At 48.3% G+C, this 25256-nt stretch overlaps 2 protein-coding genes across 6 annotated transcripts in view; one reads left to right on the top strand and one right to left on the bottom strand.

Annotated features, from left to right (window-relative positions):
• Positions 1-580: 580 nt before the first annotated feature.
• MAX (MYC associated transcriptional regulator X) lies at positions 581-16320 on the bottom strand. Of its 5 annotated transcripts, none has more exons than XM_078616844.1 (5): positions 16036-16320; positions 7231-7338; positions 5406-5529; positions 5150-5248; positions 581-3627 (listed from the first exon to the last, which is right to left on the bottom strand). In XM_078616844.1, the coding sequence occupies exons 1-5, from the start codon at positions 16069-16071 to the stop codon at positions 3452-3454; spliced, it is 543 nt and encodes a 180-aa protein (XP_078472970.1). In that variant the 5' UTR covers positions 16072-16320; the 3' UTR covers positions 581-3451. The 5 variants fall into 5 exon arrangements, with proteins under 5 accessions (XP_078472970.1, XP_078472969.1, XP_078472973.1 ...); XM_078616843.1 differs by having other exon boundaries at positions 7174-7338; positions 16036-16316; XM_078616847.1 differs by lacking the exon at positions 5150-5248 and having other exon boundaries at positions 16036-16315.
• Positions 16321-20554: 4234 nt separating this feature from the next.
• The window catches only part of LOC144734717 (uncharacterized), a 29445-nt gene continuing 24743 nt past the window's right edge, over positions 20555-25256 (top strand). Inside the window, exon 1 of the mRNA XM_078617046.1 lies at positions 20555-20813. Coding sequence (XP_078473172.1) covers positions 20777-20813 — 37 coding nt within the window. The 5' untranslated portion in view covers positions 20555-20776. The remainder of the gene's footprint in view (positions 20814-25256) is intronic.

Raw genomic sequence — 25256 nt, 5'->3', positions numbered from 1 at the left:
GTCAACTTCCTGCGAACAAGAATTTTCCGTGGAATTATTTAGTTGTTTTAAGGGAAATTGGTGGCAGAAAGATGAGGACTACTTAAGAGTATTGGCACAAGACGGAGGAAAGTGGAAACAAATGACGAAATGTGCAGTGGCCACCAAAATGCTATTTGGCCATGGATCCTGACGATGATTTAAGGGTGCTGGTAATTTTAATTTTAATCATTGATAAATTAGCTCGATAGTAATTTTTATTTTAATCATTGATAAATTAGCTCGATAGTATTTATTTTATATGACCACATGAAGCTATGTTGATGTTGTGCTTTGAGATTCAATTCAAGAGGAGTAGTTGTTGATGGCGATAATGTGGATTTAATTTGGGATTCAGTACGCCACTGCATTTGAACTCGAACTCGATTTAAGGTATTTATGTGAAGTTCAATCGTGTAGTTTAAGGTCCTTTGCATTTGGTTAACGGTGAGCCTGATGAAATGTGAGAAAAAAAATCCCCACTGTAGCCGCCAGCCATCGGACGCAATCAGCCAGGTAGCCTTGTGGGTCAGTCCCGAAGGAAAACGAAGCCAAAAAAAAGTTATTGCAAATTACACAAATCGTTTTTATTGAAATTTGAATATAGTTTCATCGCGTTGTGTGCAATTTACAATACCGAAATCGCCGCCTTTCGAGTCGAGCATTGCTTTTTAGCAGGTGTGGCCAGGTATGGGGACACTTGCCCATTTTTAGCGATGACAATCGTCGACCGTACGACCCAACGTCAGACACACACTCGACGACGATCGCTACTTGAAATAATTGAAAACATTTTTTTTTCTTCTTCACTCGGCCGAACTCCACCCGGCGGCAAACTTTTCAACCGACTCCTCGGTTGACCCAACTGACGAATGCAAAACTCTGCTCGCGAGGAGGAAATATACATAAATTAACGGAAATAACAATTAAACGGACTTTTAAAGGACAAGCATATGCCGTCTTCAGCACACCCCCGCCACGCCGGTACTTAAAAGGGGCATGTGTCCAAATTCAAATAAAAACAACCATGAAGGTCCTTCACATCGACGTGCTGCGTACATCGATGACGTGGTGGCTAGGCCATGATGGCGAGTGTTGATACGTCCCAGACCTGCGTTTTTAGGGTGAGGGCAGCCACCTCTGATGTGCAAAAAATAAAACGGGGGGAAAAATATCTCGTAATATCTCGCAAGAGTTGAACTACTACGTAGATACATCGTCTTGAGTGGTGTATTATTAAGCAACATCAGGATTTTTTTTACGTCTTACAATAAAAGACTTGGGAGATTTTGCACGACGGCTACTGCAAAGAGAGCACAATCCTGGGAAGCATCAGGTACAGGTGGCAACTGTAGTTCCTGAGCGGAGACATGATCAACTGGAGGAACCACGTGTTCCTTGGCTACTCGGGGTGGGTTCACCCCAGCACAGATTTGTCGATCGACCTTGCACTAAACTGACGAGTGCAACGGACTCGCCGTGTTTTGCCGTCGCGTCTGTGAACACGTCCACTGCGGAGATGGAAGGGTGAAATCGGCTCGGGTGTAAGTGCCAAGTGGATTAATACATTCGCAGTTATAATGCGGGGTGGCGACGGCTTGGGAAGGTCTTCATCCACCTCCGATTAGCGCGGTTGGCTACGTACGGTGCTAAAGAAGTTCAACATACATATATGCAGCAGTGGCTTTGATCATGGCTGACGATTACGATGATGACAGTGAAACTGGTTCTTACAGACGGTTGCGCGTGTGTTTATGCGCGGAACCACGTCACCGCAGAAACCCGCTCGTGTGAATTTCAGTTAAGAAATGCTGGGGTTTTTAGCAACGATGCGCGAGTGTGATCCAGTGACTTGGAGATGGCGGTTGGTGGATCGAGCAAAGATGAAGCGCTGGGCGTCATCATTATTGGAGGCTACCCGTGCAAAACTTTAAAGTATTCTCTGGGCACTTACGTCACAACTCAACGCACTCAAGGATAGCAACGACAACAACAGAATCGGTCCATCTCGCAGACAGGACTCTCCTGTAAGTGTCTTGAAACTCAATTATCAAGTTCAAAGAATGAACACGCAATATCAAAGTCCGTTTATTCACTCTCGCGCTAAACTCGCACAACACCGGGTGCTGGGCTCCTGGCTTCTCAGTGGCGGCCTTGGGACCGGAATAATATGAAATCGCAGCCAATCAGCAAGTCGCAATTATTTGCGGAAAATTGTGGGTAACTCCAACCTCCGCCGAGACATTTGGCCAGCAAATGTCTCGGCATTTGGCCAGGTACCCTCTGGAGGGGCTTCCGAGAGCTCCATCTAGTGGAAGCCCTTTCGACAGCAGTGGCGTAGTCAACCGCGCTAATTGGGGCGTCACGGTGGCTATGAGATGTTAACTACCTCGCCTAGCGTACAGGAGTTTGCGGGTTCGATCCCGACGCTGACGCCTCCTGTATATTTTGAGTCTGCACGTCTCTCTCCCTGTGGTCGCGTGGATTTTTCTCTGGGTCCTCCGGTGTTTCCCTCCACATTTAGAAAACATGCGTTTAGAGTATTCACCTGCTATAAATTTCCACATAAGCCATCGTTGAGCTATCATTTATGGCCAGGTCGCTTCTAAAAAGAGCTGAATAGCTCAGTGGGCCTTACCTGGTGAAATAAAAAATAGTTTTGGAGTTGTTTAGTTTAATTGCATGGGACTGAGCTCACAATTCTATACAGGTGCCGCCGGGCATCGAACTTGGGTCGCCAGGTTCGTAGCACATCGCGCCAACCACTACACTACTGCTCCCCATACACACATAGATATGCACTCTCACATACAAACTTGTTATTCATCAAATTTAGGCTTGATGTTAGATGCATTGAATGTGTCATCAGCCCCTAGCCCTGCCCAGTCCTGAGACAGATTCAGATGGTTCATGAGAGCAAAGTTTGGTTCTGGCTTGGCTTGATAAGCAGCCGGTGGAAAACCACCGTACGGTGATTGGCCCTGTGCTGGATGTGTCGGTGAGGGGTCGTCTACTCCTTCGTAAGGCAGACCTGCGTAAATGTAGGAACGCAAGGAGGGTGAAATCGCAGGTATCTTTCACCCCCCACTTTCGCGGCGTTCTGAATAGCGGGACCACTTTTACAGCGGACGTCGGAGCGTCTGCGTCAACGTCGCACGAATCCCGACGTGCCGTCGTTCACGCGTGCAAAACCGAATCGCTCTGACCGCCAAACCAACCGACCGGACCCGGCCGCGTTGGTCCAGCGCGGGTCGACGGGTCAGAGGGAGCGGTGCCGCCGTTCCGGACGCAAAAAAGCGATCGTGGGGGCCTCGGGACTCGCGGCCCCGGCGGACCCCCGACGTAGAGACACCGCGTCAGGACGACGCTTGCCAGGCGGCAGTGGTCGCGGTGGTCGGTCGGTCGGTCGCGGAGGTCGGGGGTCGCTCGGGGCTCAGGCGGTGGCGGCCTGCGACACCTCCCCCTCGGACTCGGAGCTGGAGCCAGAGCCGCCGTCAAAGGCGGAGACGGTGCCGCCCTTGGAGTTGGTGAAGCGCGCGCCGTCGCCGGTTGCGGAGGAGGCCGCGAACGTGGTGGACTGCGAGGCCTTCACCTTCTCAAGCACGCGCACTGCCGCCGCGCCAATCGGCAAAAGGTGACGCACGGACGGCGTGGCCGAACAAAGCCAACGTCAAAAGCAGTGCTAATTTTACTTTGTGGAATAATAATTATTTATCAAGGAAAGCCAGGCCGAGCCCGAAGACTGTTGTTCATGAGGGTGCTGCATTGGGGACGTATGGCCCCACACCAATGACATTGGGTTTTTTTAGCTATGGAAACTACCAGAGAATCTCATGCAGAACAAGGGGATATACTATACAAACGCCGCACCGGAGGGCACTCCGAGTCAGGAATTGAACCTTATGGCTGGACCCCGGGGTCCCGAATAAACGGAAGTCAAAATCGTAATTTATTTATTTTTGGCGACTCTGTCCCACCGCGCACATAAACGCTACGACCCACCTGGCGCGGATCATTCTGTTGTCATGTCCAAGCGCAGCGAGGACGAACGCGCAGAAGAAACTTTGATTAGAGTATCATATAGAGCTCGTCGAGAGGAATAGATTGCAGTATCATTCACCTTCAGCAGACGTCGCAACGCAGTTTATGCGACAGCTGGGGGCTTATGGGACCCCGGGGTCCCGCCATAAGGTTCAATTGAACGCAGGCCCTCCTCGCTGTCAACGCGCGAGTGTTCCTACCGCGCCACCCTGCCGCCAAAGCGAAACTAACAACGGTGTGTTTTTAATTTTAATCAACGACGGGACTGTGAGTGGAGGTCAACAGTCCAGCACGACGATGACTATGATGGCCCAGCGAAGATCAGAAAAGCGTGACTTCCCACACCTCCGTTTAGCACGGTTGGTTACGTACGATTGCGGCAGAAGATCAACGTACATTATCGTGATGACATGGAAAATAATAGAAAATTAATAGACGAAGGCTGAACTAATTTGAGAGACCGAGCGAGCCGAGTAAGCCCAAACATGCCAATTGGCTATACAGGTAAATAAAGGAAAGACTGAGTTAATAGACTGTCTGACTTGTTAGTATTGGGGATAGAAAAATTGTGCACCCCACACACCAACATTTTTTGAGTAGACCACATGAAGGGAATGATTCAATTGCATCCGAAGATGAAGACTTGACTGATATTCCACATGTTATCGACTGGACTGAGACTTGTCAACATAACATAAAAAATGTTGACTAAATGAACACTGCTCAAGATCGGGCACGCAACGACACATCAATTCATCGTTTGGAATAGATCGCTATGGGTTCAGGATGCACGCATCGAATTGTACGTTCGAGACCAAATTAATATTCACGCAATTGAGAGGTTGGCATTACATTTAGAACAAAATCTGTACAAATAAGGGAAAGAATCGATGTCAACGATGCTATGAAAACGAGAGAGATCACGAACTGTTTCTCAATTAAAATCGTGAGCCAGACTTGTGATTATACATCAAAACGGCTGGGCAGGGTAAGTCAACACGTGCTTATATCACGCCGCCACTTCCAAAAATGAGTCCGTGACGCACGGCAACAATCTGGTGGAACGACCACGCGGGGCCTAGGCACTCACCCTTCTCTCCGATACATGTTTGGGTTGCTCCGTGCATTGTTTGGCACGATGTCCGACGTTTCACTCCACGTGCTGGGAGCTTCTTGGGGAACTGAGAAACTGAAGAAGGTCCCAGCAACGAGGAGTGAAACGTCAAAGACAATCGTGCCAAAAAAATATATACCGCGGTAAAAACCCACAAATTAAAACCAAAACGTCTGAGAGCTAGGCGGGGAAACGACCGTGAGGGACCCCCTAAGTCAGCAGCGTTACTCACCCTGCTGCTCAAGGAGGTTGTTCTGTCGCTTGAGGTCGTCGATGTCCTGCTGGTGGGCGTGGTTTTTCCGTCTCATGTACTGGATGTACTCCGTGGCTTTGTTGAGGATTTGCGCACGGGACGCCTGCCAATTGTGGCACACGGGGGGAGGGGGGGGGTCAGTGCGACAGGTCATGCGTACAGTCTGGCAAAAACCCCAGCGACTCCGGGCCAAGTTTAAAAAAAAAATTCATGGCGAGCGGCTTACGAATCTTTTGGCCCGGCAGTCGGGATACTTTGGCGAAAATACAGAAAGCGTTTTGGTGACATCACCGGGAACTCAAATCCTGCATGGATTATCATCATCATAATCATCATCATCAACCATAATCAATCCACTGCTGGATAACGGCCTCATGGTTGTACGATGGAACAACAATCCACCCTCGCACAAACTTATTTCATGACTCCATTTCGTTCTCCTCTTGGTGCGTTCCATCCTTTGGCTGCGACTGTCTTTATTCTCAACACCGGCTATCATCGCCTTCCAGTGACATGTCCTGCCCAAGCCGCGGTGGCGGTGATGTTAACTACCTGGCCTGGCACACAGGAGGTCGTGAGTTCGATCCCGACCCTGACGCTTGTATGTCTGGAGTTTGCATGTTCTCCCCGTGATCGTGTGGATTTTTCACCGGGTCCTCTGGTTTTTCCCTCCATATTTAGAATCAACATGCGTTTAGAGTATTTGGCTGCTATAAATTCCCATACAATAAGCCACGTCGTTGAGCTTTTATTTGTGGCCAGGTCACTACTGAAAAATAAGCTAATAGCTCAGTGGGCATTACCTGGTAATTTTTTTTTAATTGACTCAATGGTGAAAATGTATTCTTTAACTTGTATATGTTCTATGATCCAAGTGTTTCTCTTTCTGTCGTTCAGTGTAATTGCAAGCATCCAACTCTCCGTGCTTTTTAGCTTTTGTTCCATTCTCTTTGTTAATGTCCACGCTTTTGATCCACGGCTCACCGATTCGACAGCGTGAGAGAATTGCGTACGTGGAATTACATCGAGAGACAGGAAACACACACCTGAGATTAGAACATTAGGCCAAAGAGAACGGACATCATTCGAACTGTAAAGAATAGCAAGTTGGGATGGACAGGACACGTCGCTGGGAAGGATGATGGCAGACGATCACGACCAAGGGATAATGATAGAACGGCAGCTAGGGAACGGAACGCTCCCAAGAGGACGTCCAGTGCTGAGATGAAGCCATGAAAATCAGCTCGGGCACGCCGTGGCACGCGGACGCCGACTCGACTGTCGCATCGCACAACTGCGAGAGATGGCGACGACGGCAGAGGCGGCGCTTTCATCCAGCAGTGGATTGACCGAGGCCGACGACGACGAAGAGGTGATACGTATATAAGCGTGTCCATCTTCTTGGTTCTTTCGGTAAAGTCACGTAGAAGGGAAATAATAAAAATAAAACATAATAAAATAATTCTCACGACGTTTCGGCCACAACGCAAGCAGCCGTCCTCAGGTGAAGACCAGGTCTGTCGGGGAGACTGGTCTTCACCTGAGGACGCCTGCTTGCGTTGTGGCCGATACATCGTGAGAATTATTTTATTATGTTTTATTTTTATTATTTTATTGCTTCCCTTCTACGTGACTTTACCGAAAGAACCAAGATGAATCCCTGCAGTCACAAAAGATTTAAATCGAAATTTATAAGCGTGTCGTAGTGTCACGGCGAGAGTGTGGCTCTGCCTCACCCGTCACCCACCTGACTGCCGACCCCCCCCGACCGGCGGCCCCCAAGCGATCCTGCGTGCGAGCAAACCTTCTCTCCCTGCAGCGAGGGCACCGAGTCCCTGAGGCTGTGGAAGCTGTCCTTGATGTGGTCTCTCCGCTTGCGCTCCAGGGCATTGTGGTGGGCACGCTTGTCCGCCTGTATGGACAGACGACAGCCGCCATTAGCCGCTGAGTGGCGGTGTGACGAAACCGCGGCGCACGTGCATGCGGTTGCAGGCTGTGTGCGCGTGTTCAAGTTCATTTATTAGGTATAGCCCTGTGAGCCATTCGGCTCTTGAATTGGGTGCAACCGCAACAAACAAAAAACATGAACAATGTTACAGATTGTGTGTGAGTGGTGCTGGCTACGTGTGCGTGTGGTACAAAGACAAAGAACCCCCGTATAGCCGAGTCGGTTACGGACCATTGGGGCAAGTGTTAGCAGCACCTATGAATAAAAGACAACGAAGACCGCCCGTAGAGCCTGTTACAAACTGTTGTGGCAAGTTAGTGAGCACCTTATGAAGACCAGCACAGCACACAACGGGGTAGTGTGGCTAGCATCATGCACGGTCACCTTTACACACCGCACGAGATAATCATTTAAGGCCACATCAACCTATGGGAGGGCCCATGACCGGCTCAGATATCCGTCACTGGTATTGGCCGTGAGTATAAATAAAAAAATCTGGATGCCGGAATTCAAAGCGCCCCGCTCGAACTCGCAACCCATATACACGCGCGCACACACGCACGTGTACATGTGTAAATGAGTGGTCCAAATCGGCTTCCAATGCCAAAGGGCAGCGGCATCCCACTCATAGCAGAGCAGTTGTTGAGCAGCGGTCACATCCGCAGCGCGAGCGCGTGTTACTTAACACGGCGCTCGACACGCACACACACACACGCACACGGCCGTGTAATCTGGCCGGGCGGTGAACACTCGGAGAAGAAAGTTAATCGGAAGAAACAAGTAAGACGAACTAAACGACATGGGTCGAGTTAGGGACAGGGCTAGTGTTGGATCTGTTGGCAAGTTTGGGCAGAGTTAGGGATAGGGTCTGCTTGGCACGTGTGGTTATGGATAGGTGTAGGATACAGTTGGCTATTTTGGATAGTTAGGGATAGGGCACGGTTGGCTAGCGCTGTTAAATGTAATGAGTAGAGCAACGGTCTGGTTGGCAAGTGTGGCAAGAGTTAGATACGGGGCCTGGTTGGTTAGTTTGGCTAGGGGTGAGGAGAATGCCGAGTCTGGTCAGACTTCGTGACAGGATATGTTGGCTCAACCGCAACTCCGATTAGCATGGGTGACTACGCACGGTGTGAAAGAAGTTCAATATAAATACATACAGAGATAGGGCGAGAGTTTGCAAGAATAGGTGTGGATAGGGTTAGAGATTTTGGAGTTATAGGGCTGTGGTCTTGTTGGCTCTTGTAAATAGGGGTTATGGGTACAGCCAGTGTGCTCTGTCCACCACTCGTTTTCTATTTTCACAGTAGACACCACAGTACTGTGGCAGAGCACTTGACTCATAATCAGACGCTTGCTCTGAATAAAATCTGACTTTTTAGCTCAGTCATCATCGTCACTATCATCATCATCATCAGCCGTGATCAACCCACAGCTGGATGAAGGCCTCCCCGAGCTAGTCATCTCTCACGGACCCGCGATTCAACAATATTTAACTCAGCAAGGGTTACGAAAACGTTCACGAGTGGACGTTTCTGTCAAAAGATCAATTTAAAACGTTAAAAACTATTTAATATTTCGATTTAAAGCTTTCGTGACTGCAGGGATTCATCTTTTTGGTTCTTTCGGTAAAGTCACATAGAAGGGAAATAATAAAATAATAAAAAAATTTTTATGTAGTATTTATTTGATGTTATTATTTCCCTTCTACGTGACTTTACCGAAAGAACCAAGAAGACTATTTAATATTGTTTTATTTTAGCAGATAAGGCTCACTGAGCTATATAGCTCTCTTTCAGAAGCGACCTGGCCACAAATGATAGCTCAACGAAGTGGCTTATCGCGTGGAAATTTGTAGCAGGCAAATGCTCTTAACGCACGTTGATTTTAAATGTTGGAGGGAAAAACCGGAGGAGCCGGATAAATATTCACGCGACCACGGGGAGAGAGACCACGCAAACTCCAAATATACAGGCGTGAGGATCGGGATCGAACCCACGACCTCCAGTGAACACGCCGCGCCACCATGGTGAGGCGTGTTCACAAGGCCGCACCTTACCGATGATCCTGTGAAGTTGAAACTCGGTCGAGGTCACCTTGGTTAATTAACAAATGTTCACATTTGCTACGTGCGTGTGTCAAACGAACGCCCCCGGACACCGTTGCTAATGAGGCGTTTCTCACCTCAAGGGATTTTTCAGCCGAAATATTATTAACGATAATAAAAAAATTAAAACAATAACACGAATCTGGAAGACATGGCCAAGAGGTGAACGTAATGAATGTCACACGTCATTTCGCTAATTAACAACAAAATGTGCTTGTATTTTTCGATTTAAAGCTTTCGTGACTGCAGGGATTCATCTTCTTGGTTCTTTCGGTAAAGTCACGTAGAAGGGAAGTAATAAAGTAATAAAATTATTTTATTATGTTTTATTTTTATTATTTTATTATTTCCATTCTACGTGACTTTACCGAAAGAACCAAGAAGAAAAATGTGCTTGCTGAGACAGTGACATAAATGTCCACATTATTCTGACACGGAGATCTGTCTCTTCATGAACTTTGAAGGAATGAGAAACTGAACCGGTTAGTAATTCAATAGAAGATTTCATCAACAGTCTGGGAGGTAAGAACCAAGTCTTTTGACACAGTGAGCGGGATTTTTTTTTTACACGGGGGGTTCCCGTCAAACCTGTCGAGGATCACGCAATCAAAGAGCGGTGTGATGTCAGCTGCAGTGGCTGGTCAGCTGTTCCAAAACAACAACTTGCTTAGGGGAAGTATGACTGGACAGTTTCAAAAGTAAACACAACAGACGCACGCCGCAGTATGTTGTGGATGTGACAGGAACATACAGACTACATGTGTGTGAACAATTCCAATGCACCATTAACAACCGTACAAAGACAAAGATCCCCCATATAGCCTGAACAGACTGTTGGGGCAAGTGCTGTTAGCGAGCACTTCACAGCACACGAGGGCGTGGGTGGCCAGCACCACGCCAGGCCGACTTTATCTCCCCAGTGGCAATGTTTACACACCGCACCAGGTACTCATTCAAGGCCGGGTCTTTTACTGCAGTGTTATACTTATGAGGATTATCATGGTAGTTATTGTTTCCTTATATCCGTAACGTGCTCTTATTTTAAAAAAAATGCCTTTTCCTTCCTGCCACCAGTATGACACGTAAAGATGCGTTGCTTATATTCCAGATGTGATAATATCTAGCCCTATACTCTACACGGGGGCGAAACCATTCACTACCCCAGAACGGTCACAATGGACAACAACAACTATTGTACACTGTGGTGACTGTGACAGTCTCTCGTGGCGGGCAATCTAGTGCACGTCCATACATTAACAATGTTAACTAAAGCCCCTTGTCAATCCACTGCTGGATGACAGCCTGACCATACTGCACCACCACGCTGGCCTGTGCGTGATTGGTGAAGTGTGGTGGGGGACACGGTTGCTACGTACGACCAGCTCAGATGTCACTGAACACCGATGTCGGCTGTGATCAGCAATCCAACTCGTGGTGGTTGTGACCAGTAATCGAACTCGTGGTGGCTGTGACCAGTAATCGAACTCGTGGTGGTTGTGATCAGTAATCGAACTCGTGGTGGTTGTGATCAGTAATCGAACTCGTGGTGGTTGTGATCAGTAATCGAACTCGTGGTGGTTGTGATCAGCAATCGAACTCGTGGTGGTTGTGATCAGTAATCGAACTCGTGGTGACTGTGATCAGTAATCGAACTCGTGGTGGTTGTGATCAGCAATCGAACTCGTGGTGGTTGTGACCAGCAATCGAACTCGTGGTGGTTGTGACCAGTAATCGAACTCGTGGTGGTTGTTATCAGCAATCGAACTCGTGATGTTTGTGATCAGCAATCGAACTCGTGGTGGTTGTGATCAGCAATCGAACTCGTGGTGTCTGTGATCAGCAATCGAACTCGTGGTGGTTGTGACCAGCAATCGAACTCGTGGTGTCTGTGACCAGCAATCGAACTCGTGGTGACTGTGATCGGCAATCGAACTCGTGGTGTCTGTGATCAGCAATCGAACTCGTGGTGGTTGTGACCAGCAATCGAACTCGTGGTGTCTGTGACCAGCAATCGAACTCGTGGTGACTGTGATCGGCAATCGAACTCGTGGTGGTTGTGATCAGTAATCGAACTCGTGGTGGTTGTGATCAGTAATCGAACTCGTGGTGGCTGTGACCAGTAATCGAACTCATGGTGGTTGTGATCAGTAATCGAACTCGTGGTGGCTGTGACCAGTAATCGAACTCGTGGTGGTTGTGATCAGCAATCGAACTCGTGGTGGTTGTGATCAGTAATCGAACTCGTGGTGACTGTGATCAGTAATCGAACTCGTGGTGGTTGTGATCAGCAATCGAACTCGTGGTGGTTGTGACCAGCAATCGAACTCGTGGTGGTTGTGACCAGTAATCGAACTCGTGGTGGTTGTGATCAGCAATCGAACTCGTGGTGTTTGTGATCAGCAATCGAACTCGTGGTGGTTGTGATCAGCAATCGAACTCGTGGTGTCTGTGATCAGCAATCGAACTCGTGGTGGTTGTGACCAGCAATCGAACTCGTGGTGTCTGTGACCAGCAATCGAACTCGTGGTGACTGTGATCGGCAATCGAACTCGTGGTGTCTGTGATCAGCAATCGAACTCGTGGTGGTTGTGACCAGCAATCGAACTCGTGGTGTCTGTGACCAGCAATCGAACTCGTGGTGACTGTGATCGGCAATCGAACTCGTGGTGGTTGTGATCAGTAATCGAACTCGTGGTGGCTGTGATCAGTAATCGAACTCGTGGTGGTTGTGATCAGCAATCGAACTCGTGGTGGTTGTGATCAGTAATCGAACTCGTGGTGGTTGTGACCAGCAATCGAACTCGTGGTGGTTGTGACCAGCAATCGAACTCGTGGTGGTTGTGATCAGCAATCGAACTCGTGGTGGTTGTGACCAGCAATCGAACTCGTGGTGGTTGTGATCAGCAATCGAACTCGTGGTGGTTGTGACCAGCAATCGAACTCGTGGTGGTTGTGATCAGCAATCGAACTCGTGGTGGTTGTGATCAGTAATCGAACTCGTGGTGGTTGTGACCAGCAATCGAACTCGTGGTGGCCGAGTTCGTAGTGCAACGAGCTGCTCCACCAGTCCAGCCCACCCACACGCGCACATCAACAGCATGTGATGTGATAATTGTTTTTTTACCCTTCTATCTGGCAACAAAACTGACACCTTTTTTTACAAGGAGTCATGTTTACATAGACCACAATACCTGCAGTCATAATGCAAACAAAAAAAACATAACTCTGATAATGTATGCACTGTCCTTGAAGTTGATTGGTCCACACCCGAGACAGCTTTCCTTAGAGCCTAGTCTCACATGGGTTGGACCAGATGACTTGTAAAAAAGGTGTCAGTTTTGTTGCCAGATAGAAGGGTAAAAAAACAATTATCATATTTTTACTGGCAAATGAGGTTCCAATGGAGCATGTGATGTGTTGTGAACTTTTACGAGTCCCCATTGACACACCACGTGCGGTATAAGGCAGTGCAAGAGACGTTTGCAATACTGCAACGTGTACACGGGCGTCCTTTCCCATGGGGTATATATAGCTGCTGAAAACATTACGTCACCGGCAAGCAGCTCTTTCACGCAATCCGCATAAGTGTGTGGCCTCTCCTCCCCTGTTTGTATTCACGTGCACAGAGACGCGCAGGCCTTTTATCCATCCCTCTGTCCGTGACAATAATGTTGCCACACCACCCCAGTACCCACGCCAGCGGCTGCCCCACCACGCACAATTCCAAACACTGCCAGAATCAGAAGATGCATTTACAACTGGAGAAATCCGATGAGCTATGAAGGTTGACTTAAAGCTTTCGTGACCGCAGGAATTCATATTCTACTAGGACGTTTCGATCACAGCACAAGTAGTTCTGACGACGATCGCTTGTGATGTGATCTAAACTTCGTAGTTTTTTGTTATTTTCTTTGAACCATCTACGTGACTTTACCGAAAGACCCAAATAATAGCTATGAAGCTATTTTGTTCAACGTTACAACAACAAACAGTACAAAAACACGACAGGATTGCAAAGTCCAAGAAAGGTAAACAAATCACCTAAACACGTACAAATACAACACTAAACGATCCCCATCCGACCAGACAAAGCCCACCGAGGTTTTAACTTATTGTTCAAAAGTGACCTGGCCACAAATGATAGCTCAACAAAGTGGCCCATCATTTGGACATTTATAGCAGCCATGTCCAGTCAATTTGTAGTAAATGTTACAAGAAGCCAAGGACAGTTGAGGCCTCCACAGCAAGTGGCATCAGTGGAATAACACATTCCTGCGGAGGGAGCTGGTAAGAACGTTGGGTTGCTCGGTCAATGGCCAAGGTCAACGGCGGCGTGGTGTATTCCGCAAATATGCCCGACTGTGAGGGCGGGTACAAGCCGGCGTGAGTAGGTTAAACGTTGAGTTTTATAAGGGCACCACGGGGTGACCAGCCCCTCCCCACCCAGCCCCTCCCCACCCAGCCCCTCCCCACCCAGCCCCTCCCCACCCAGCCCCTCCCCACCCAGCCCCTCCCCACCCAGCCCCTCTCCACCCAGCCCCTCCCCACCCAGCCCCACCCTTCCCACCCAGCCCCACCCCTCCCACCCCCCACCCAGCCCCACCCCACCCTCCCCACCCAGCAGAACCCTCCCAACCCAGCCCATCCCCACCCTCACCTACCCACCCACCCAGCCCCTCCCTCCCCACCCAGCCCCTCCCTGCACGACGGACGGACACAATACTCCCCTTTGGGCTGGTGTAACCAGGAGGTTCCTACCAGTACAAAGGAGGATGTTACCAGCCCGGATGGTAGGCAACTGCTTCAAATAATGTACATCCGTGTAAATCGGAGAGGTTTAACATCAGCATTCCAAAAAGCATCAGCGCAGTCCAAAACAAAACAAAAAACGATAATGGAGATAATAGAATAATAATAATTCACAGCTGTTTCTCAATCCACTGGTACAAATCAGGCCCATCCGACACTCTCATTGTGGAGTTGCCTACCACGGGATTAAGAGACAACGGGCAAATTTTTCTAAGTAACATCTTCACCGCCTAAAAAGGGCATCAATCGAAAGACACATCTTTACTGGGATGGAGATTGGTTCAATGAAAATACAATATTCCACATTCCCATGACAGGTGCAGTCTTTCCAATTAAATCGCACATCAAGGTTATCGACTTTTATCAACACATCCGATTATTTATCAATAATTACCCATACTTCAGTTTATCTGAAACGACGGCCCAATAATGATTATCAGCGCATCCTATTAAACGTCAAATATTATCCGTCAATAATTATACCCACCCAAATATCTGGAATATACACATCAACACGTGTTCTCAAATAATACACGTCCGATTACCCACACATCAGATTATAATGCCAATGATTACCCACACATCAGATTATAATGCCAATGATTACTCACACATCCGATTATATGGCGATGATTACTCACATTTGATAATTATCTGACCGCAACACATTACACGACAATTATCTGCCAAAAATTATCCACATTTTTGATTATCGACCAATCATCCACACATCTAATTATATCGACACATTCGAATATCCGCCAAATAGCATCAACATCCAATTACCCACAGATCTAATTATCCGCCAATAATTATTCACATCTAATTGTCAACGAATACAAATATCCGTATATGAACATCAACGAGTACTTTTTTCCACACATCCAATTCCCTGCCGGTGATGATCCACACCTTGAGCACGTCCTATAATCCGTTAAATCGCGGATTATCGGAGTTGCTCCGATAGCCCCCCCCCCCCCTTATCTCGCCCACCCTCCTCAAACCCCCCTCCCTCTTCCCCCCGCCCCTCTCCTCCCGCCCCTCTGGCCACCTCCCATCTCCCCCCCGCCCCTCGTCCCCATCTCCCCCCCGCCCCTCGTCCCCCTCTCCCCCGCCCCTCGTCCCCCTCCCCCCCGCCCCTCGTCCCCCTCCCCCCCGCCCCTCGTCCCCCTCCCCCCCGCGCCTCCCCCCCGCCCCTCTCCCCCCGCCCCTCTCCCCCCGCCCCTCTCCCCCCGCCCCTCTTCCCCCGCCCCTCTTCCCCCGCCCCTCTTCCCCCTCCCCCCGCCCATCTTCCCCCTCCCCCCGCCCCTCTACCCCTTCCCCCCGCCCCTCTACCCCCTCCACCCGCCCCTCTACCCCCTCCCCCCGCCCCTCTACCCCCCTCCCCCCGCCCCTCTCCCCCCGCCCCTCTCCCCCCTCCCCTCCCCTCCTATCCCCCCTTCCCTCCGCCCCCTCCCCTGCCCCTCCCCCCCCCTCGTCCCCCCCCGCCCCTCGTCCCCGTCCCCCCCCGCCCCTCGTCCCCGTCCCCCCCCGCCCCTCGTCCCCCTCCCCCCCGCCCCTCGTCCCCCTCCCCCCCGCCCCTCGTCCCCCTCCCCCCCGCCCCTCCTCCCCCCCGCCCCTCGTCCCCTCCCCCCCGCCCCTTCTCCCCCTCCCCCCCGCCCCTCTACCCCCTCCCCCCCGCCCCTCTTCCCCCTCCCCCCCGCCCCTCTCCCCCCTCCCCCCCGCCCCTCTCCCCCCGCCCCTCTCACATCCGACTCCACTTCGATGTCGTCATTGTCGCTCATCGTAGGCGCGGCGCGTGTGGGGCCGTGGCTGCTGGAGCTGCTCGAACGCGAGCGGCAGCAGTCGTAGCGGTAGTACTTGTTGTTGTTTACTCTAAACGTTGTTGTTGTTTACTCTAAACGACGCTGTTGTTGTTGTTGTTGTTTATCGCCGCGATCCGGGACTGAACCTCGACCCTCCCGGCTTCGCGTCTCGTCGACGCGGACCTCGGCGAGCTCCCGGAAGCGCGCGGTGATTGGCCGAGGGGGTCCGGCCACGTGACGTCGCCGACACGTGTGTTCCGCGTGGGCCCCCAGTGTTGTCAACGAGCGGCGCGCGATATATCGCGATAACCAAACACGATATATCGCGGTATTCAAACACGATATATCGCGATAATTAACACGATATATCGCGATAACCAAAAACGATATATCGCGATATTCAAACACGATTTATCGCGATAATCAAACACGATATATCGCGATAATTAACACGATATATCGCGATAATTAAACACGATATATCGTGATAATTAAACACGATTTATCGCGATAATCAAACACGATATATCGCGATAATTAACACGATTCATCGCGATAATCAAACACGATATATCGCGATAATTAACACGATTTATCGCGATAATTGACACGATTTATCGCGATAATTAACACGATATATCGCGATAATTAACACGATTTATCGCGATAATTGACACTATCGCGACAATAACCGGGATATATCGCGATAATTAAGACGACATCGCGCCAATTGCCATGATACAGCTCGAAAATTCCCACGATTTCTAACTATCGCCAAAGATGCACAACTGTACTATCGCCACGAACAGAAACGATTTGTCGCCGCGATATATCGCGATGTCACCACAACATATTCACATACATAACACTAAACCAGTAGAGCGATACTGCCACGATATATCGAGATATCACCACGATATGAATTTTAGTTTACAGTACTGTACTGTTTTTACAACTCCAGTAGCGATATTGCTTTGTAGAACATTGCGGTGAATGTGGAGTAGCATCGCCCTCTAGCGGCTGCAGGCAATGCCTTCCAAATGCATACAAATATTCAAAACACATTCCTGCAGAGGGAGCTGGTAGGAACGTTGGGTTGCTCGGTCAATGGCCAGGGTCAACGGCGGCGTGGTGTATTCCGCAAATATGCCCGACTGTGAGGGCGGGCACAAGCCGGCGTGAGTAGGTTAAACGTTGAGTTTTATAAGGGCACCACGGGGTGACCAGCACCTCCCCACCCAGTCCCACCCCTCCCACCTCCCACCCAGCCCCACCCTCCCCACCCAGCCTCTCCCCGCCCTCCCCACCCAGCCCCTCCCCACCCTCCTCTCCCCACCCAGCTCCACCCTCCCCACCCAGCCCCTCCCCACCCTCCCCTCCCCAACCAGCCCCTCCCTCCCCACCCAGCCCTTCCCTGCACGACGGACACAATAATCCCTTGTGGACTGGTGTAACCAGGAGGTTCCTACCAGTAAAAACATCGTACTTTGTTTACACTGGCGATTTTTTTATTGTTACATCACAGTTGCTGAGCACAGGTCCAAAGGCCCAAAACGTCAAAGCGGCCAGTAAGAAACAGTACGATCGAAGTTGTTGTAATCGATACGAGTTGTCAACACTTTAAATGAAACGATGCGCGGTGCTTTAGCGCCGTCCATAAATGACGTCACGCACCTAAGTGGGGGGGAGTCAGACATTTGTGACGATGTGTGACGAGGGGGGGGGGGGTGAGAAATGTGACGTCACATCAAAATGCGCAACTTTAAATACATGTAGACAACACGTTCTACTTAATTAAATATACTTTTAATAAATGTTTTCTCCTACAACATCAGAGTGCAGCGCCACATTAAATACGCACTACAATGACAATAGTATTAAGCGATTTGAAGCATGTTTTATTGGGGGGGGGGGCAGAGCTTTGTGACGTCATATTTGAGGGGGGGGGGGTCTGACTTTTTGTGACGCCGTGTAACGAGGGGGGGGGGTGGGTAAAAAATCGTCCAAAATCGCGTGACGTCATTTATGGACGGCCCCTTTGTTGTCAGCCAGGTGGCGTAGTGTGACATTGTGGGTCTGCTTGCACGTGCAGATGTAGAGGGATCGAACAATTCATTTATTTTAATGTACTCTCATGCTCCTCATACATGCGTCATGTCGTCTCTGTAAGGGCAGCCGCTGCTGTGCCCATGTTTCTGATCCATCATAGCTGTCACTAACTTTCCTCTTCAAGGTATAATGGCATGCTCCATTTCTCGCCCGCTATGCATATGCGAGCGGTGTTCATCGCATGTATTTACAGGTATGTTGAACTTCTTTCGCACCGCACGTGGCCAACCGCGCATGTGCAATTTAGCCAAATTAAGTGCAAAATCAAATTTATTGTCACTGTTTTTGTGTGTGCGTGAAGTCATTGGTGACCGTGCTGAGACCACCAACTCACTCCGCTTGCGGGGCTGGCTTAACCACAGGTCAAAGGGATGTCCGAACTAAAGTCAACATTACAGGCCTGAGCCAGCTGTGGAAATTCCACATTCCTATGGCGGGGGCAACTCGATTCATAGGACAATTGCTTTCATCAAAAGTTTTAGCGCTCTCGAACCTCTTGAGCCAACTGGTAAAATTGCATTTTGTACTGTTGTTTCTAAATGTCAGTCAAGAAGATTCAACCCCTCGTTGCTATGATATTGGAATAAGTGGCCTGGAATGCATTTCCTCGTGCCTGAAATTGCACTCCCGTGAGACACAAAAGCCTGTCTTGGAGCAGGTTGTGCTTTCAAATTAAATGCTGCAAGCACCTAAAAATAGCTAAGCCATAAAGTAGCAAAAACAATAACAATAAGATTAAGTTGTCTTCTCTGTGCACAGAACGAGAAATTGAGCCATTGGCCTTCGCTGAGTTTTATCTGGACCATGTCACGCTACAATGGCTGGTCAAAGTCAAAGTTCCCCCGTATAGCCTTAACAGACTGTAGGGGCAAGTGCTGTTAGCGAGCACCTATGAAGGCCGGCACGGTACACTAGGGGGGTGGGTGGCCAGCACCACGCCCGACCGCCTTTGTCTCCCCAGTGGCGATGTTTACACACTGCACCATGGTACTCATTTGAGGCTGAGTCGACCTAGGGGAGGGCCCGGGACTGGTTCAGCTAATCGTCACCGGTGTTGGCCGTGAGCGGGAATCGAACTCTGGTGGCCGGGTTCGTAGTGCAGTGTGGCGTTGACCGCTGCACTACCACGTGCACATTACAATGGCTGGTGCCAGTGCATCCACGAACATTTCGAGTGAACTTTTGATTTAAAGCTTTCGTGGCTGCAGGGATTCATATTCTTGGTTCTTTCGGTAAAGTCACGTAGAGGGGAAATAATAAAATTATAAAACAATAAAATTCTCACGACGTTTTGACTGCAACACAAGCAATTAGCATCTCATCATGATGATTGCTTGTGTTGCAGTCGAAACGTCGTGAGAATTGTATTGTTTTATAATTTTATTATTTCCCTTCTACGTGACTTTACCGAAAGAACCAAGAATATATTTCGAGTGAACGTTTAAAAAAAAACAATTGGCCCGAAAGGGAACTTGGCCGGAGTGATAACAGTACTTCACGTGCGTTTTAACATAAAGTTTCAGAATAGCAATGACTTTTCCCACGTCCCTGCTGGCGAGACAGCCTCCGCTCGATCAGGGTATCTTGGCCTGCTCTTCCACGTCGGCCAGATGCGATGGAAGCCGTGAGAAGTCACCGTACCCACCACACTTGACCCCACCACACACGCCAGTGTAACGATGCCCTTTTAACACAGCTGGGCCCATAGCGACAGCGGAGATTGTGTGGTTTGGTGTGGTTCAAGACGCTCGTTTCAACTGCGAGATGGAATAGAACCGGCGAACATTTGCTTGCCAGGTGGATTATTAACAACGGTGAGAGACGGCGAGGCCTTCATCCAGCAGTGGAGTTGACCACGGCCGACGACGAATATCGAATCAAAGTGCTGAACAAATTCCTTTCCTCCTGATGACGATCGCTTGTGTTGTGATCGAAACGTCGTATTTTTTTTTTGTTACTTTATTTGAACCGTATCCGTGACTTTACCGCAAGACCCAAACAATATTTAAATGACATCATTGTTTTTTTTTTAAATATCTGCCAGCTATTAATCCAGCCGAGAGGGGGGGCTGCGGCGGGTGACTACATTTCCCGCGCGGAGGAATACCGCGACTCACAACGGATGGCGGTGAATCACCCCCCCCCCTTCCAACCCCCTCCCCACCCCCTCCCCACCCCTCTCTCCAATCTCCCAGTTCGGATAGTGACGCGACGCATGAGTCGCGCCGCCCGCGATTCGCTGCCGCCCAACCACGTGGTCGCGGCCCCCGCAACCAACCGCGCGCAGCGGTAGCGTCGCGAGGCGCGCTTATCCGCGCTGCGAAATGCAAACGCGCGCCGCGGCCTGTCCACATCCGCGTCGCGGCAGAGTGAGGAGGAGGAGGAGGGGGGGAATTTTTTTTTCGTTGCGTGGGGGTTGTGACGACCTCCGTGTTTACTTTGGTTTTATTAATCTCTTAATTATTTGGAGTACATTTGTTTGTTTTTCTACTTCTGCCGGAGGTTAATGTTCGTGAGGTAGCGGCGTCGTTAGCTTGGATTGTTTTCCCACCGCCTCCGCCTTACACGCGCGCACATGGATAAGTTTGCGATTCGGATGGTTGGGCCTGGCGGTGAGTACGGATTGCTGTTGTTTACGTGCCGTAAGACGTCGATTGTTTAAGTTGTATATCTTTTTAATTGCCGTGTTTTGTTAAATAGCCGCCGCGCAGATCGTCGTGGGGACTTACTGCAGCGGTCGATGACATTGAGTAGCCCAAACGTTTGATGCAGAGTCAGTCGCGGTTTGATCGCTGATGGTGATACTGGCAACCGCTATGGTAATGTGGAATTTCAACCATTGTTGTACTGTAACTTATACACGTAGTGTCAGACGTGTTGTAAGTTACATTATACACCGCGCAGTGTATTTGACCGAGTGACCTAATCAACAAATATACAGGAAAGCTTACTGGTTAGACCTGAACTGGCCAGAGAAATGTTGAATGTCCACAAATGTACTGTGAGACCTAAGGGTGTCTTTTTGTTGTGTCACGCTGTAAAGCAGATGATCACACAGTGGGAAGTTTATAGTGGATCATCTTCTGGTGAGCCAGGGATCCTTCATAGGAGAACGTACAATTTCAACTAGCACATAGCATATTTGGGCTTTAGAGTTTCAGAAAGTGCAGTCATTTACGAAGCTGATAATTGTTTTTTTTACCCTTTTATCTGGCAACAAAACTGACACCTTTTTTTTTACAAGGAGTCATGTTTGCATAGACCACAATACCTGCAGTCGTAATGCAAACAAAAAACATAACTCTGATAATGTATGCACTGTCCTTGAAGTTGATTGGTCCACACCCGAGACAGCTTTCCTTAGAGCCTAGTCTCACATGGTGTTGGACCAGATGACGCCAAAAAGCGCACAACTCAAAGACAATGCACCATCAGAGTAGGAGAGCTCGGGGTAAGCATTTACACCATTGGAACCTCATTTGCCAGTAGAAAAATATGATAATTGGTTTAAGATAATATGATAATTGGTAAGGAAAGCTGTTTCGGGTGTGGACCAATCAACTTCAAGGACAGTGCATACATTATCAGAGTTATGTTTTTTTTTGCATTGACTGCAGGTATTGTGGTCTTTGCAAACATGACTTCTTGTAAAAAAGATGTCAGTTTTGTTGCCAGATAAAAGGGTAAAAAAACTATTATCATATTTTTTACTGGCAAATGAGGTTCCAATGGTGTAAATATTTACGAAGCTACTACGATGTTCCCACTTTGTGGAAATCCAGTTGTGTCCAGGGACACGGGGGGCACTAGGGACGTGGAATTTCCACCACCGCTGTTTGGCTAACCACAAAGCTCGTTTGCGAGATGCAATTATCAGTTGCAGTGTGTGTGTTAGTGTGTGTTAGTTAGTTATACAACTTTTAGTTGTCAATATTTGCCTGTCCCTATTGGCAGGATTGGCTCTGGTCATCAAAATCTGGAATTACCCAACGATGTTGTCATGGCCACCGATAATGTCAATCAGGGAGACGTGTGCCGACTTTCACTTGGTTAAGTTATTTCCTTCATGCATGCTGTTATGAATAGGATATGTGTGCACTAACGTTTCACACGAAACTCGATAGTAATATGGATTGTGTAATGTATTGAACGCGTTATGACCAAAACCGCCCGTAATTATCCATGCATAACAGGCGTTGTAGTTTCGATTTAAAGCTTTCGTGACTGCAGGGATTCATCTTCATGGTTCTTTCGGTAAAGTTACGTAGAAGGGAAATAATAAAATAAAAAAAATAAAACATGTTTTATTTTTATTATTTTATTTTTGCGACTTTACCGAAAGAACCAAGAAGGCGTTGTAGTCTCTGTGTGGTTAACAACAGAAGACAGCCCATCCAAAGCAATTGCTGTCATGCACTTATCTGCTGCCCCACCTTGACCAGCACGGTGAAAGTATGGCAAAATAACCCCGCCACACGGCTTGGGCAGGCCCCTCATTCAGCAGTGGCTTTACAAATGGCTGCAGATGTACAATTGTGGTACATTGAGCCTTGGCCAAACAATGCTTGGCACAAAGACATTCACAGAGACGTTTGGTTCACGCACGACCTCGATGGACTTTTGAATTGTCTTAACACACCAAGGCGGTGTTGCTTCTGTTTGTTGGGCTCGACACACATCGTGGGTGACTCATTTGCGAAGTGTCACCCACCGCGATGCCGCTGGTGCTGCTTAAGTTACATTGCAGTACATGACAGCATCGCCACTAATTACGTTACAGGCTTACAGCACAAGTTCTGTGCCGTGTGTGTGTGTGGCTCGTTCCATTGCACTCGGGAACCTGATCGCCGGCTCTCAATGCACACGCGTCGTGGGATCGCTAAATATAGACCTTATTGTCATCCGAAGCTCTACTCAACACGGTATGCATGTAATATTTCCTTCAGGGTGCACATACGAGATTGGGCTATTTTGGACACATTGCTTGTAATAATCCTGTATTGATGTTACTGCCCCTTGTCGGTTCGCTGTTGGGATGAAGGTCCTCCCATGCCGTGGTTAGTCAGTGTGGATTGGTGAAGGGAGAGAGCGGCCGGTCGTGGTTTAGTTATCGCCGCTAAGGTTAGCTGCAACCGCGAGTCGAACTCAGGTTATCTTGAGTTCATAGTACAGTATAGTGTTATAATTCACCGCGCACCACGCCGAATACAGTGTTATGATGACCTGTTTGTCATTAAGGAGCATAGGCTGTGGACTGAATGTTGCAGTTAAAACTTTGTATTTTTAAATGTGACCCATGATGGTGCATTGTTACAATAATGTGTGTGCGAAATATGATGAGGCTTAAATGCACTGTACAATCTACACTTGTGTTAAATTGTCTCGATAATGAAGCATTTGCGATACATTCATTGCACAGTCATTCAGACCTGCAAGTTTAAAATGGAAATTCGAAACGCTTAACCTCTGTCGTTACAAGTACAATACTGCAAATAGTGTGTTAATAGTTTAAAAGTATGTGTGTGTGTATAAAGTAATATCCAGCAAGGCGCCACCTTGTCCCAAGACTATTCTATTCTTAGGTTTTTTCGGTAAAGTCACGTAGGTAAAACATCAAAATTAATGAAAATAAAATAAAACAAAAATCACGACGTTTCGGAGGCAACACAAGTCTCCGTCATCAGGTGGGACCGTCACAGCCAGATTAGCTGCACCAAGACTGTTTCAGGAGGGCCTACTTTGGGATATTTGCCACATACCTGGGTTCACTAATTTTGAATTAATGGCAATGTACCATAATTGCAATCTCAGCTAACAATACCGTTGTGATGGTAATTATAATTAACCCCAGGTCTGATTTGACCAATTGCATCCATATTCAATTTAACGTAGGCTTTCGCGACCAATATTTTTCATAATATAGGTTTTTTGGCCCAAATTTTTTATTTTAAAATGCTCTTGATTCTCTCTTCAGCACCCCGGTCGGCTAAAGAAGTGAATTATTTTGTCCTTTGAAAAACGTGACACATTTTTTACTGTTTGGCCGTGTCGGGTGGTGGAGGGTTACGACACATTTATAAATCCATTCATATTGACTGCACGTGTAAGGGAATCGCCGGAGCAAACTCCATACACACGAGGAGTTATTCGCTCACGGGTCTTAACATTTTCAAGCCCACGTCACAGCCCTGCAGTACAATCTTGATGATTGCCGATGTGCCTCTATCTAGACTCCATGGTGATGTAGTAAATCTGTGCACGATTATGCTTGCCGATTACCAAGTCACCCAGAATGTGCTAGCTCTAATCGAGATCTCAGAAACTATGCAGGAGTGAGCTTGGAAGGTGCATAGGCAACCGTTGTGCATAATACAGTGATTGTTGTAGGCTGCTTTGGATCTGTTGTCAGCAGAGGATACTGCAGAAACATCAATCAAGGTACAGGTAGTCCTCTACTTACGATGAAGATGCGTTACGACGACCCCATCGTAAGTCAAAATATCGTAAGTCGAAGATGGCCTAGCCTACCCAGGAGTCTTAAAGAATGGTGATAATTTAGCAAAACAGCAATTTACAGTACCTTACTGTATAAACTATATACTGTACGTATTTATTAATTACAATACTGTATTGCACAGTGAAATGTAAAGTAAAAAAAAACAAGGTAAATTCTTAGCCTACCTATATGAACTGCAATTTAATATACATTTTTTCAGGAAACAATTCTATCTGCTCTAAAAAAGTTTTAACATGCATTGAACGTATCGTATCGTGGTAACCCTAACATGAAATCGCTAAAGCTACGTATCATACATGCATTGAACGTATCGTAACGTATCATTGTACTGTACTCGCCAAGATTCGTACGTTGCTGCGTTTGCCTGCCGCGCGAAATTTAAAACCTTTTACAATTTTGTCGTATCGCCATCGTAAGATCGAAATATCGTAAGTCGGACCATCGTAACGCGGGGTATTATACTTTGATCCAACAATTATGCTCTCTGCCTTCACCAAACCGCACTGATGAGCGTGGTTGAAGTATGGTCAAAACACCC

The sequence above is a fragment of the Lampetra planeri genome, chromosome 52, assembly GCF_965212315.1.
Source record: "Lampetra planeri chromosome 52, kcLamPlan1.2.h2, whole genome shotgun sequence".
Classification (NCBI taxonomy): domain Eukaryota; kingdom Metazoa; phylum Chordata; class Hyperoartia; order Petromyzontiformes; family Petromyzontidae; genus Lampetra; species Lampetra planeri.
Note: the sequence above shows the minus strand (reverse complement) of the source record. Positions and strands in the feature narration are given on the sequence as shown.